The following is a 13,243-nucleotide window of genomic DNA, read 5'->3' as shown; positions in this document are numbered from 1 at the left end:
ATTTTGAAGTAGATAATTTGGGATTTAAAAAGAGGGTAAAGGATGGTGAAAGAGAAGAAAAGAGAAAAAGGAAATATATATTATTCATTTTGTTCTCCTTGATTACGCAGAATAAAGTCATTTCATCAAAAGTTTATTGAGCATCCAGTATGTGCTAGGCACTCTGCTAGATGCTAGTAATACAAAGATGAAGATCAAAACAAAACACAAACACAAACACAAACAAACAAAAAAATACTTCCTTACTTATCCCCCTCCCAATTTAAGGCAGATTTGGCTTGAGCCTGGCAAGCCAGCCCCTCAAGGATTCAGCACCAGGGTGTGGTGTGCTCTCATCCCATCCTAACCTCCATCCCTGTGTCTCAAGGCTGACCAACAGGTACCCCCTTCTTCAAGTCTTTCATTTCCCACCTACCTAAGCAATTTTCCTCTACATGCATTATCTCATGATGGATGAGGCACTGGGGAAGGTAAAGGGATGGGTTCTGGCTAAGGGAAGCTGCAAAGACACACCTGCTCACATGAGCCTGGGGAAGTGCACAGATACAGGAAACTAAGAGGAACCTTGTTGAGGTGAGAAGTGGGGAACAAGAAATCTTATTGCCCTTGGGGCTAGGGCAAAGTGTGCCCCTGGGTGAAAGTCGTCGGTATAGGGGTCTTGGGACTGGGATGGTGGAGAGTCAGAGCTGGATTTTAGGAGTTGGAAGGGGCAGAGGATGCTAGAGCCCCTCGGGTCATTAGGGAGGAGAAGGCAGAATACCCAGGAGAATGCCTCCTTCTCTTTCAACTTTTTCACTGTCTTCTCTCCTCACACAGTAGATTATTATTGTCTCTCTCTCTCAAACGGTTCTAAGAGGCAGTGGCCTGGGCACGGCCTGGCTACACAGTGGCTCAGCTTCTCCATTTTCAGATGTTAGTATGATTAAGGAGTTTGCCTTGTCCAGTGACTGGGATCTGAGCATCTGGGAGCCAGGTAGGCGGGGCAGGAGGACAAGAGTTGGATCGCTGTTGCTCTGACATGCTGGGAAGCAACAAGCTTCTCCTCTTCACCCCTCCTCACCTCCTCCCTGCCCCGTTTTTTTTTTTTTTTTTTTCTGTAGATAAGAATCTTATTCTCTAATAGTTGGAGGGAGCTCAAGAACCTTCCTGGATGATGATTGTTTGAAAGGCTTGTTTTGTAAGGAAGTCAGGCAGAAGGCGGAGTGTGAAGTGTTAAAAACCCCACTTCATATAGCTACTGGGTCAGAGGAGTGGGCATGTACTTATCTATAGGAATGAACCCACCCGTCTCCTATTTTCGTGAACAAGAACAGAAAGAATGTTTGGCATGACATTCTGCTGAGGGAGGTTTGGAAAGAGGCCAAGCACGCGAGGCTTGAGTGCTTTGCCTTTACTAAGCCTCAGGTCCGGGGTCAAAGGAGTGTACTTGGGCTCCTCCACTCTTCCTCACCAACTTCAGGGACCCAGGAATCAGGCACCCAGAGGCCGTGCTCTAAGATGCTACCTTTGCAATGCTTCCTCCGTGCTCAGAGTTGCTCTTGTACACACCAGGAACCACCATCAGACTCCCTGCCCCACATCGGACTTCTTAATTAAGGACTGTCGTGCATTTGGGGGGGAAAAAAAAGCGCGCCTTCAGGCGCTCTTTTGGAGGAAAGGGAGGTGGGTGGAAATCAAAAGATCTCCCTAGAAATAGCACAGGACAGTCGTGAGGGTTAGGTTACTGTTGTTAGTTTTCATAAGACCCTTTCGGGGATTGGGCCAGAAATGTAATTATCTATATGGTCCTGAGAGGGCACAACTCACACCCACTGAGAACACAGCCAGTAAATCCAGAGCAAACGCAACCGAGTTTCACCCTCAGATCAACCTTCCCCGTTCTGCGCCGACCAACCCCCATCTGCGCATGCTCACGTACCTCCGCACCCAGTACACCTGCCTCCCCTCCCAGCCTTCCCTTTTGCCCTGGCCCAGGGCACCTGGGCTTCCCGGCCCCGCACCCCAGGCGGTAAGCTTCAGGGGCAGGACGCGTTGCCGAGGTCCTTGGGGGGCTCAGGCGCTGATCTCCACCTGGCCGGACTCGTCTTGCTCGCGGATTATGTGCACTCCCGCAGTCCTTAGAGTGCGCGAGGCGCTGCGCGAGCGGCCCGGCGAGCTAGGAGCCCGCGGTGGCGACGAGTGTGTTCTGCCCGCGGCCGGGGAGCGCGCTGGGGAGCGCGGGTAGCGGCGGGCTGAGCGGATGGGCATCCCTGGCGAGCGGCCCGGCACAGGAGGCGACACCGAGTAACCCGGAGGGCCGGGTTCTGTCGCGCTCCGAGGCTCTGGAGAGGGAGTCTCCTCGGGCTCCGGGGAGTCCTGCAAGGACACGCGCTGCAGGAGTCAGAGTACAGCCGGCCCAATCTGGGAGTTAAGAGGGCTTGGGGCTACCGAGATGGAGTCCCAGTTTCCTCCACACCCCTAATCCCTGGAAGGCGGCATACATGATTTGGTTTTTCTTGGAACACATCACAATTAGCATGGGATCTGGCACATCATAGGTGCTCAGGAAATGTTGACGTGCCTGAATGCTGTGTCCCTTTCCATCTGCCTTGGACAGCCTGGGACGTAGTCGTGGAATAATGGGGAAATCTCCAGAAGTGGTGTCCAAAGACCTAGGTTTGAAATCTATAGCTCCTACTTAATTTACTTGTTTAACACTGTGTACATCATTTCACCCAGTTCAGTCTTATTTTTCAATCTCTAGAACAGGCATGACACAAAGATTTCACAAGTATTCCAAGTACTATAAAGGTATACGAATATGGTAAGGATCTCGAGAATGTGGTAGGAGTTCACTGCATGGGATGGGGCAACCACCCCAGAGCTGCTCACCTTGTCCTTCAGAATATAGAGGGCCATGGGGTTTTTCCGTTCCTGTTCTCCACTTCGTGGGAGGGTGTCTGCTGCACAGGGGAAAGAATGGGGTGGATGTCCAGGTACAGACCCTCTCCACCAGCCTGCACCTATGCTCTTTGCTCCTTGTGGCTAGTCAAGACCCACCACAACCTCCACCAACATATCTGAATACTTGGGGTCCTACCTTGGCTGTGCCTCTCCCTACTCTGAAGTCTTGGAGCAGTTGGTGGAGGAAGTGGTGCAGAGCTGGCTTCTTGTTGCCCATTTCTGCCTTTTCCCAGCACCCTACTGCTCTGAGTGCCAATGGCATTGGTTAGTGAGTGGCTAGGAACTCACCTTCTGGTTTTAGGCGGTCATCATTCTGATCCATGTATTCCAGGGAGTTTTGCTTTTCCAACTTCCTCTTCTTCCTATGAAGCAGTCCAACCCCCACCAAAAACAGAGGTATTGAATAGGAGCAGGAAAATATGGGGAGTACCAAAAGATGGTTCTGAAGGCGCCATGAAAGAAACCTTATGACCGGAAGATGGGTGTGGTGGGAATAGGAGGCAGTCCATGAGCTTTTAAATGGGTCACAGCTAGATTTGCATCTTGAGGCTGTCACTAGCATTCTGACTAGGCAAGCCATTAGTCCAGTCTGAGTCTCAGTGTCTTTATCTGTAAACTGTAGGTAATTAAACTTAAAAGGTAGCTTGCTAATACCAGCCATAGTGCCTGGCCCAAAGAAGATGCTCAGCAAGTGAAACTATTGTGAATAGTGCTGGGTGGTCAGAAGTGGTGAGCACAAGATGCAGATTCATGCATAATAGAAGAGCACATCTCCTGGGAAGAGGTGCACAATCCTGGTAGGCAAGGCATGTAGAGAGACTTAAGAAAATAGGCAGGGAGCAGTGGCCTCTCCAGAATAAAAAATAAAAGTAGGGCTGGGGAAGTGGCTCAATGATTCAGTGCCCCTGGGTTCAATCCCAATAATAATAATAATAATATTACTATTATTATTATTATACATTACCATTTCCTAGTCATATCAAAACCTCCCCTATCCTTATCCCAGATGTATGGAGTATCTTCCTAGACCTTCCAGTGCAGAACAGTCCTGCAATTGTGTCAGTAGTTTGGGAAATTCACCCAATAATAATAATTATTATTACATAAATAATAGAGCTTGAGGTTGGAATGGACTAACGGACCAGGGAGCTCAGGGTGTGGAACTTGAAGAGTTACCTAGACTTTTTGGAGGGTTTCCAGCAGGCACAGACTGTCACCAATGTCACAAGGAGGAAGATGCCGCCTGTAGACAAGATGATATACAGGGAGCTTCTTCCTACGTGTAGAGAGAAGAGGAGAGACTTCAGAGGGGCAGCAGAGGGTACAGAGAGCAGTGGAAGGAAAAGAGACGGACCCACAGGTAGCATGGTTAGCTGGTAGTGATACTTGCATGGAGCCCTCTTCCCACCTGTTGTTGTTCTCCATGGATAGCTGACCCAATCTCTGCTCCCTCTCTCTCCCTCCAGGATCACTCTCTAAGGATGTTCTTTGTCAGTGGGCACCTGCCTCTGGGGGGCAGAGAGACTCACTGTACACGGTGATCTTGACAGGCAGACTGCGGACCTGGCTGATGGGGTTCTCCACCACACAGCTGTACAGGTCGTCATCCTCCATGAGCACGCGGGTGATAGTGAGCACCTTCTGGTCGGGGGACAGGAGCATTCTCGAGTCATTGAGGAGAGGCTTGCCATCCTTCAGCCAGGTGTAGCTGGGCTTGGTGCCATTCTCGTGGGAGCAGTTCAGGGTGAAGGCCTCACTGAGCTCCAGCACAGTGGTTGAAGCCACTAACACCTGTGGCCTTGAAATGGGCACTGAGCCCCAAAAGGTGGAGGAAACAGTAATGGGTTAAAAAATTTTTCCATTTTCCTTCTATACTCTCTGTCTTCCAACACACCATACCATAACTCATTCTGTGGGCTAAGTAGACCTTTCAGGAATCATCAGTCCAGTTCTCTTCCATCATTCATTCATTCATTCATTCATTCATTCATTCATTCATTCACTATTAGATACCTAGTAGGACTAGGCGAAAACAACGCTAAATGAGGTAGCCATGGTGTCTGCTTTTATCCCTGTTTCCAAATACATTTCCATCACCACTGGTATTTTGTGTGTATTTGTTTTTGGCTTTTCTTTTTAGATACTTGAGATTGAGCCCAAGGGCACTCTACCACTGAGCTATGTCCCCAGACCTTTATATTATTGTTTTGAGACAGGGTCTTGCTAAATTGCCAAGGCTGACCTTGAACTTACCATCTTCCCATCTCAGCCTCCCAAGAAGCTGTGATTAAAACCCAGTGGTTGCTAGATGTGTGCCACTGCATGTAGCAACCACTGGGTTTTCATGTCTTAAACTGACTCCACCTGGAAAATATTTTATTAGAATAACTGAAGCCCAAGTAACTGGGTTCAAATTTTGGCTCTATTAGTTTTGTTAACTTGGGCAAGTTATTCAACCCTTCTGTGTCTCAGTTTCCTCCATCTGGGAGAATGACATTAACTATCCTTAGATTTTTATAAGCATTAAATGAGTTGACACATGCAAAACACTTAATATAGGTTCTGGCACATAGAAGGATTCTTTCCATGTTAGCTGTGCCTGTGTTTAACTTGTAACATCCAGTGGCTCTCTCTGAGCACCTCAAGACCTTTTGTGTTGGTTTTTGCTGGGTCTAGCTAGTGTGCTGCCCCAGTCCCAGTCTCCTGCCCTGCCTCCTTCCCTGCCAGAATGCTTTACCGTCGACAGTGAGGTTGATGGTCTTCTCCCCGGTGAAGGTGTCATCAGTGATGGAGATCTCCACTTCGTAGGTGCCCTCGTCAACCAGCTGCAGGTCGCTGAGAAGCAGGGAGCCATTTTCAAAGAGCCGGATCCGGTCTCGATAGTCAGGCCGTAGGGTACCAATGACCTCTGTGCCAATGGACTGCACCACGGTCACAGGCTTGTCCCGCTTCAGTTGCCACTTCACTACAGGCTTGTCGCTGCTGGTGCTGCTGTACTGCACGGAAAGCAGCGCTGACTTCCCCACTGTGCCATGGATCAGACGCACGGGGCTGGTGATATTCACCCCCTCCAGGGGGTCTGTAAACAGAGGTCACGGTGAAGAATACAGAGTAACTCTCAGTTACTTAGCCCAATCCCACCTTTAAGCCCTCTGATCTCCCAAAGCCTCACCCCTTTGGGACTGTCACTCGCTGCTAGTCCTTGCTTCTTACTATCATCTCCTCTCCCGCAGGAACTCTTGTGTCCCTCTGCTCCTCCCAAGGCCCTTCATTCTTCTTTCACCTGGCCCTCTGCCTCTCTGACACTGTTCCTTATTGCCTTCCTCTTCAAGAAGATTCCACCTAGTTCACACTCCATGTTCTTCATTTGAGGAAATCTTTATTGAGCACCTCCTATGACTTTAGGATAAGCCAAGAGCAAGACAGACAGAAATCCCTACCCCATGAGGTTTGTAGTTCATTAGACATCAAGGTGAATCTGTCAGATCTTCTTGATCAGGGAGGGGGATGGTGGGAGATGGAGGTATCATGGGAACATAGATTCATAAGGAACGGAGTTTATCCTAAGACAGTGTCAATAAAGAGGGGGCTTAAGGGCCTGAAGACAACATTACCATTTCCTAGTCATACCAAAACCTCCCCTATCCTTACCCCAGACACATGGAGTATCTTCCTAGACCTTCTAGTGCAGAACAGTCCTGCAACTGGGTCAGTAGTTTGGGGAATTTACCCAAACTCTGGCCCAATCTGTGTTCCCTACATAGGAGGGATTTGGCTGGATAGAACAAAGAGTTTGGAACCAGAAGGACCTTGCAAGACTAGGCCCTAATAATCACTTATTGGTTGTGTGGATTTGGGCAAGCAATCTTTCTACGATTTCCATTCTTCTTTTCTATAAAATAAGAATAACAATAACTCCCTTATCATATTCTTAAGATTATAAAAGTACAATATATGTATCATTTATCGTTATGTAGAGAAAACACAAGATTGGGCCTCAGTGATTGAGGCTTATTGATCTACGGGACTTTATCTTTGGGGATCAGATTCCCCAGAGGTAATATGAGTAGTAGGCTAGATGGTCTCACAGGTTCTAATGACTACAGCTCCCATAGATGTGAGTATCTGAATGCTGTATACTTGTTATTGAATGGAAGTCTTAATTTGGGGACAGTAGAATGAACAAAATTAACTATTTTCAAGTATTTTTTGTAAAAGTTCCTACAAAATCTCACATAAAAATGAAAATAAATGAAGTATGGTTCAAGCTCACCTACTTTGGTAGAAGGGGTGGTGAGGCTCTGACCTCTGTCTTCCCTAATAACTTGGGGAGCTAGTAGGAAGTCCTGGGGCTCTGTTTCTCAGACTGAAATATATTTAGTCACATGATCCATAATGTTTCTTCCAACTTCTAGTTTCTGTGATTGTTTAAATGGTATTCCCTGCCTAGCAACTGTGAGGTCCCAGATCTGCTTGATTTGGAAAAGCAAGCTTTAATATTTCCCTGAGTAGGCAAACAGGCTTTAGTATGCAGGCTTTTGACTTGAGGTGGTCCTGAGAAAAATCATGGAGCTTCACTAAATGCCACAGTGGTGGTGATCAAATGGCTGAGGAGCACCTATCCCTGCCACACTCAAGACCCTGTCCAAAACATTGTGGTATATACATCAGGCTTATACGTGCAGAGACCTCCCAGGGTTCAGCAAATCTGTGTAATGATCCCATTGTGGTCTGGATGTAGTTTGTCCTACAAGGGTATATGCATTGGATACTTCATCATCAGTGTGGCAGTATTAAGAGGTGGTGAACCTTTAATAGGTGGGAGTTGGATAGCTCTTTGGTGGTACAGACCTTGCAAAGGATTAAAGTAGGTATTGTGGGACCCTGAGTTAATTCTGAATAGTTGTTACAAAAGAATAAAGCTAACTCCTCATCACTTTCTGGCTTCTCCTCGTACCATGTGATCTCTCCCTCTTGCATATACTCTTGATTTGATATGTTATGATATATGATATAGTTGGGAAGGGGCAGCTACCAGAGCTGGCACCTTGCTGTTTATACTTTCTGTCTCCAAAGTCATGAACTTTGTAAAATACATAGCCTCACTTATTTTATTATAGCAATAGAAAACTGACTAATACAGATCTCAAGCACCAAACTTTGATGTTTCTTATTTCCTTCTTCCAGGAGGCGGGGCAATGACATTCCTGGTCTCAAAGACAACTGGAAGGGACTTTTCTCTCTCTTCTGTAATCTCTGGCCTCCCTTGAGTTTCCCTGGCTTCTATATTTTTCTATCCCATTTCAAAGTTCCAGGAACCCTTTTGTGATGTTTTTCCCCCCTCAATTCTGATTCCCCCCCCCCCCAATTTATACTTGATTTACTCTCGGCGGGGAAAAATAGGGGGAGCTGCAGCCTAAGGATTGCCTTAGACCTTACCCTCATCTAGGTGGGGTCCTCCATATGCCTGTGAACATGGGGGTACCCTTGAGTCAAAGGGACGCATGCACACATTTGTAAGTGAATGGAGCAGTCTTTCTCAGAAGCTGACAAACACTGTTTTGCTGAACAAACACTTTTTTCCAAAAACTCTAGCCAGAATCAAAATTCTGTTAAGTTCAGGGTTCCACAACTTTCAAGGGACACAGAGAACTGGGACAAGAGCCAAAGCAGGACACAGAAATGAGGAAATGGCTAACAACTCCCATCCAGAGTGGAAATAAAAGAGACAAGAACTATTCAACCTGTAGAAGCAATTAACTTTCAATCATTGTCTCTGAGGCATCATTATGTAGAAAGTCTCCGTTCCCACCAGAGGCTGAACAAAGGGAAATTAACATCTCAGCAAGCTGTTCCTATCAACATAAACAATGCTGTGTTGGCTTAGGTCAGAGGCATCCCCTCAAGTAGGATTTTGACCTGCTGTGACACGGAGGAGTGCCAAGCTTCAAAATATAAGTATGTACCTGCACAGAGTTCCCTTTTTAGCTTCTTCCCCTATGGGAATCAACATCTCCTCTGTTTTATGGACTCCCTTGGTTTCCTTTTACCAGCGATTGTCTTAAATTTAACTTTTAAGAAAAGTGCCAGTGGGGATTTGTTCTCTATACACCTCATCCATACTAACACTGACGACAGCAGTTACGTCCCTTTTATAGGAAGGATTTTTTTGTTTGGGTCTATTCTCCATGACAAAGCCCCTCAAACCCTTTAGCCATCATAGATACTCTTGCTTGGGCTCTTGCCAACTATATTACCTTCCTTTTAAAGTGTAGTAGTTCTGGGCCAAAACTGCACATAATAATCTAAGGCAGCACATGGCTCTGTCTTCTAAAAGGAAAAATATGTTGTTTTTTGTTTCTCTCTCTCTCTTTCTCTCTCAGTACTGGGGATTGAATCCAGGGACACTCTGCCACTGAGCTACATGCCCAGTTCTTTGTATTTTTTTTATTTTGTGACAGAGTTTCTCTAAGTTGTCCAGTCTGTCTTTGAATTTACCATCCTCCTGCCTCAGGCTCTGGGATTACATGTAGCTGTATCCCTCAGTAGCTGGGATTACAGGTGTATGCACTGTACCAGTCTCTGCTTTTGGTTTTTAATATCCTCACTAATTAATGATGACCTGAGAAAACAACCTCCCTCCTCTATTATTACTGTATAGGTGCATCACTTATTTTGTAAATGTTTGTGTTATTCTTAGGTCATTATCCTGTTGCAGCCTACAAGGGACCACAAGAATGTGAAATCATTTAACGTGTCAATCACTGAGGGATGTAGGAGAAATACAAGGAACAGAAACTATGAAGAAGGACTTTGAGATCCAGAAAGAGAAAGGCCACGGTTTTTTAAATCTATTCCCCAAGAAGAGTAGTTGTCCAGGAGTATGTACCTGGCTGATATGTACTAAGATAACACATGGAGGTTTACTATGTTTGTGGATTAAAACAATCACTATTGTTAAGTTGTGTCCCAAACTGTTCTATAATTTAATACAATACTAATCAAAGCCCATGATGTTTACTTGGTAATATGGCATCAAGACAGATAAGGGAACAGAATAGAGAACTGACTTAAATATTATTTCTCAACTTATGGCAATTTCTCTCTCAATTTATGACAGTGTTGTGGAGTAGAAAAAGCCCCTCCCTCCCCAATAAATAGTTCTGGGCCATGTAGAAAAAAAAATGAACTTGATCATTACATCGCGTCTTATACAAATATCAATTCTAGATGGAATGTAGATCTAAATGTGAAAGGGAAAACAACATTTAAAAAAGAAAAGATAGGAGAATATCTCCATGACTTGAGGGAAGACTCAGATCTCTTAAGACACAAAAATAAAAGAAGCAAATGATAGACTGGGCACATAAAATTAAGAGCATTTTAAAAGACATAATTTCACCATTTAGGAAGTGAAAAATCAAGCCATACCACAGAAGTTATTTTCAATACATTAATCTTATAAAAGGACTCATACTAAAACTGTATTTTAAATCTCCTACAAATCAATGATATTTTTAAATTCAGATAAATCCATAGAAAAATGTGCAAAAGATTTGAAATAGACATTCACAAAAAGGATATCTAAATGGTAATAAAAATATGAAAAAAATCTCAACCTGATTAATTACCATGGAAACACAATCTTAAGCCATAAAAGTACCATTAACATACTCACTAGGATGATCAAAATGAAAAAGAGTAAATACTATTGTTAGTGAAGATATGGGTCACCTAAACTCTCATACATGTAGAGGAAGTGTAAATTGATACCACCACTTTTGAAAATGTGCTGTATCTACTAAAGCTAAATTTATATAAACTCTATGTTATGATTTGGATATAATTGAAGAGCATTCCCTCAAAGGTGCATGTTTTGGAGGCTTGTTCCTCAGTGTGGTGATGTTAAAGCAGTATTGAAGCCTTTGGGAGATCCTTAGGAATCGGGGGTGTGCCCTTGAAAGGAATTAACATGATTCCCATGGGGCCTCCAGTCATTTTTTTGGCTTTCTGTCTCACCATGTAATCTCTCCTTCCTTATCCTCCCATACTCAATGATGCCCTCATCAGGGCTGAACTGATTCCGGAACTATGAGCTAAACCAACCTATTCATTTTATAAAGTTACCCAGCCTCAAGTATTTTGTCATAGTAATGGAAAATGTACTAATATACCCTAGAAGTCAATAATTCTACTCTAAGGTATATCCCTAGAAGAAATGTGTATACCAAAAGACATATACAAGAATGTTTTAACAACTGTATTCATAAGTCCAATGGGACTGAGTTGGTTGGGTTGGTTTAGAAACAACCAAAGTGTTTATTAAAATTTGTAATCTCAGCAGCTCAGGAAGCTGAAGCAGCATAATTGCAAGTTCAAAGCCAGTCTCGGCAATTTTGCAAGCACCTAAGCAACTTAGTGAGACCCTGACTCAAAATAAAAAAAAAAAGGGCTGGGGATGTGGCTTAGTGGTTAAGTGCCCCTGGGTTCAATCCCTGGCACCAAAACAAAACAAACAAAACAAAAACCCTAAAAACCCAAACTGAATAGATAAATAAACAAATTGTGGTATACTTTTACAGTGGAATAACATTCAGTGGGAGCATCATCCCATCAATACCTTGATCTTCGATTTCTGGTTTTCAGAACTCTGAGACAATGAATTTCTGATGTTTAATCTATTCAGTTTATGGCACTTATTATAGCTGCCATAGAAAGCTAGTAATAAGCTTTCTTTCTTATTTGCTTCTAGTTTCCCCTCCAATGCCCCCTGAAGATCAGGTAATATACCTGAAAGGTATGTACGACCCAAACCATCTTTTAATTAAAAGCCACTTAATTCCCCTGCCCAATCCATCATTTGTAGATTATATTCCAGGCTTCTGAATATGGTACAAGGATTTTTTTTCTAACTAATTTCACACTTTTCTCTCCAGCATGATGAACTTCTAGTCTGTGCCTAAACACATGATGCTATTTCAAGCTATTGCCCTTTGCCCATTTTCCCTACAATAATATCCACTTCCACTCCCACTCATTTTTCTCATCCTTTAAAATTCAGTGCAGACATTCCTTCTACCAGGAAACCACCATGATATTCCCCCACCCTCATCCTGCGCCACCAGCACCAGCTTCCTGAATGGGAGTGACTGACCTTTCTGATTCCTGTGCATCATCTGTATATCTGACTCACAATATTGCCTGCATTTGATTAAAATGATCTTTGCATCTGTTCGCTCCACTAAGTTGTGCATTCCTCGGCTCTTTGGAATTGTGTGTGTGTGCGTGTGTACACATAAATATATCTATGGTATTTAAAATAAGATCAATTCTCCAAGGAGATGGTAGGGGGCACTACAGGAAGTGTCTGGCCAGGAGTGAATTATGGATCGACTGGTATTTCTATCCTGAAGCAGGAGGCTTATTATCTCCAAAGCTTCTTTCATCTTCCATGCTGTTCTATACTCAGAAGCTGGAGTAGGGGTTTCAGGAGGCTCAAAACCAAGATTTCCCCTGCCCCTCCCTCCAAGCCCCACCATAATCCCTTGGAAAGAATGTTGGACTGGCCCACGCCAGAAAGTCATCCCATAAGAAGTGGCAGAGTGCCCTCCATCTAATGCATTGAATGCCGTGGGAGCTTCAAAGTCATGCAGCCTTTGAGGGGAGCGGGCCAGCGAGGCTGTGCAGGAGGCACAGGGAGTGAAGAAATACATTCAACACTAATGCCTGAATTCACTGGGATGCTTCCCACGACCGCTGAGCTCTCTCCCCTCCTCCCACCCCAAAGACATTCAGGCCCTTCACTCTCCCCTCCCTCTCCTTTCAAAGCCCCAGGGTCCCTTCTCCAGACCTTCTTACCCTTTGGGTCTCCTACCTGGCTGAATCAGAAGTAGGTAGACAAGAGGAGCGAGGTGCAGGGCCCTGGAGGCGCTGGACAGGGCTCCCCTTTCTCTCTTCATTTTGGGTGGCGTTCTTCAGCTCTGGTGCAGACAATTAGCATGATTTCTCCACTCTGGGCACGTCCCTTTGTACCACTCGGAGTTTCTCTGCCTGAACACAACCCTGCCAACTTCCCTCTGAATACACAGAGCTCTGTGTATTGCTGGGCTTGTTCTTTCTCTCAGACCTGGCATTTTCTAGTTTCCAGGCCCTACATCCCCAGTTTGGATGGGGGTTTCTACTTAGGACATAATCTCCAGTGCAGGTTCCATTGTGGGGGGTGCGGCGGGGGGGGGGGAGCAGCAGTATTTTTGCTTGTCTGCCCTGAGCCCCTCTCCCAGGGCAGATGAGGATCTGAGCT

The 13,243-nt window shown here is 45.0% G+C and overlaps 1 protein-coding gene across 1 annotated transcript; it reads right to left on the bottom strand.

The window, feature by feature from the left end:
* Window positions 1–234: 234 nt before the first annotated feature.
* Window positions 235–12,975, bottom strand: HEPACAM (hepatic and glial cell adhesion molecule). The gene is made up of 7 exons (XM_081282276.1): window positions 12,818–12,975; window positions 5,681–6,022; window positions 4,473–4,754; window positions 4,120–4,219; window positions 3,232–3,305; window positions 2,872–2,942; window positions 235–2,355 (listed from the first exon to the last, which is right to left on the bottom strand). The coding sequence occupies exons 1-7, from the start codon at window positions 12,900–12,902 to the stop codon at window positions 2,053–2,055; spliced, it is 1,257 nt and encodes a 418-aa protein (XP_081138402.1). The 5' UTR covers window positions 12,903–12,975; the 3' UTR covers window positions 235–2,052.
* Window positions 12,976–13,243: the final 268 nt, after the last annotated feature.

Source organism: Spermophilus citellus, assembly GCF_964194105.1.
Source record: "Spermophilus citellus genome assembly, chromosome: 2".
Classification (NCBI taxonomy): Eukaryota; Metazoa; Chordata; class Mammalia; order Rodentia; family Sciuridae; genus Spermophilus; species Spermophilus citellus.
This window is presented reverse-complemented; position numbering and strand designations above follow the sequence as displayed.

Excerpts from the sequence above, each read along its gene's own strand:
- HEPACAM (XM_081282276.1), bottom strand. The coding sequence starts at position 12,902 with ATGAAGAGAGAAAGGGGAGCCCTGTCCAGCGCCTCCAGGGCCCTGCAC. Across the intron at positions 3,306-4,119 it reads AAACCCTCCAAAAAGTCTAG|GAAGAAGAGGAAGTTGGAAA; the intron begins GTAACTCTTCAA and ends ACTGCTTCATAG. Across the intron at positions 2,943-3,231 it reads TGACCGCCTAAAACCAGAAG|CAGACACCCTCCCACGAAGT; the intron begins GTGAGTTCCTAG and ends TCCCCTGTGCAG.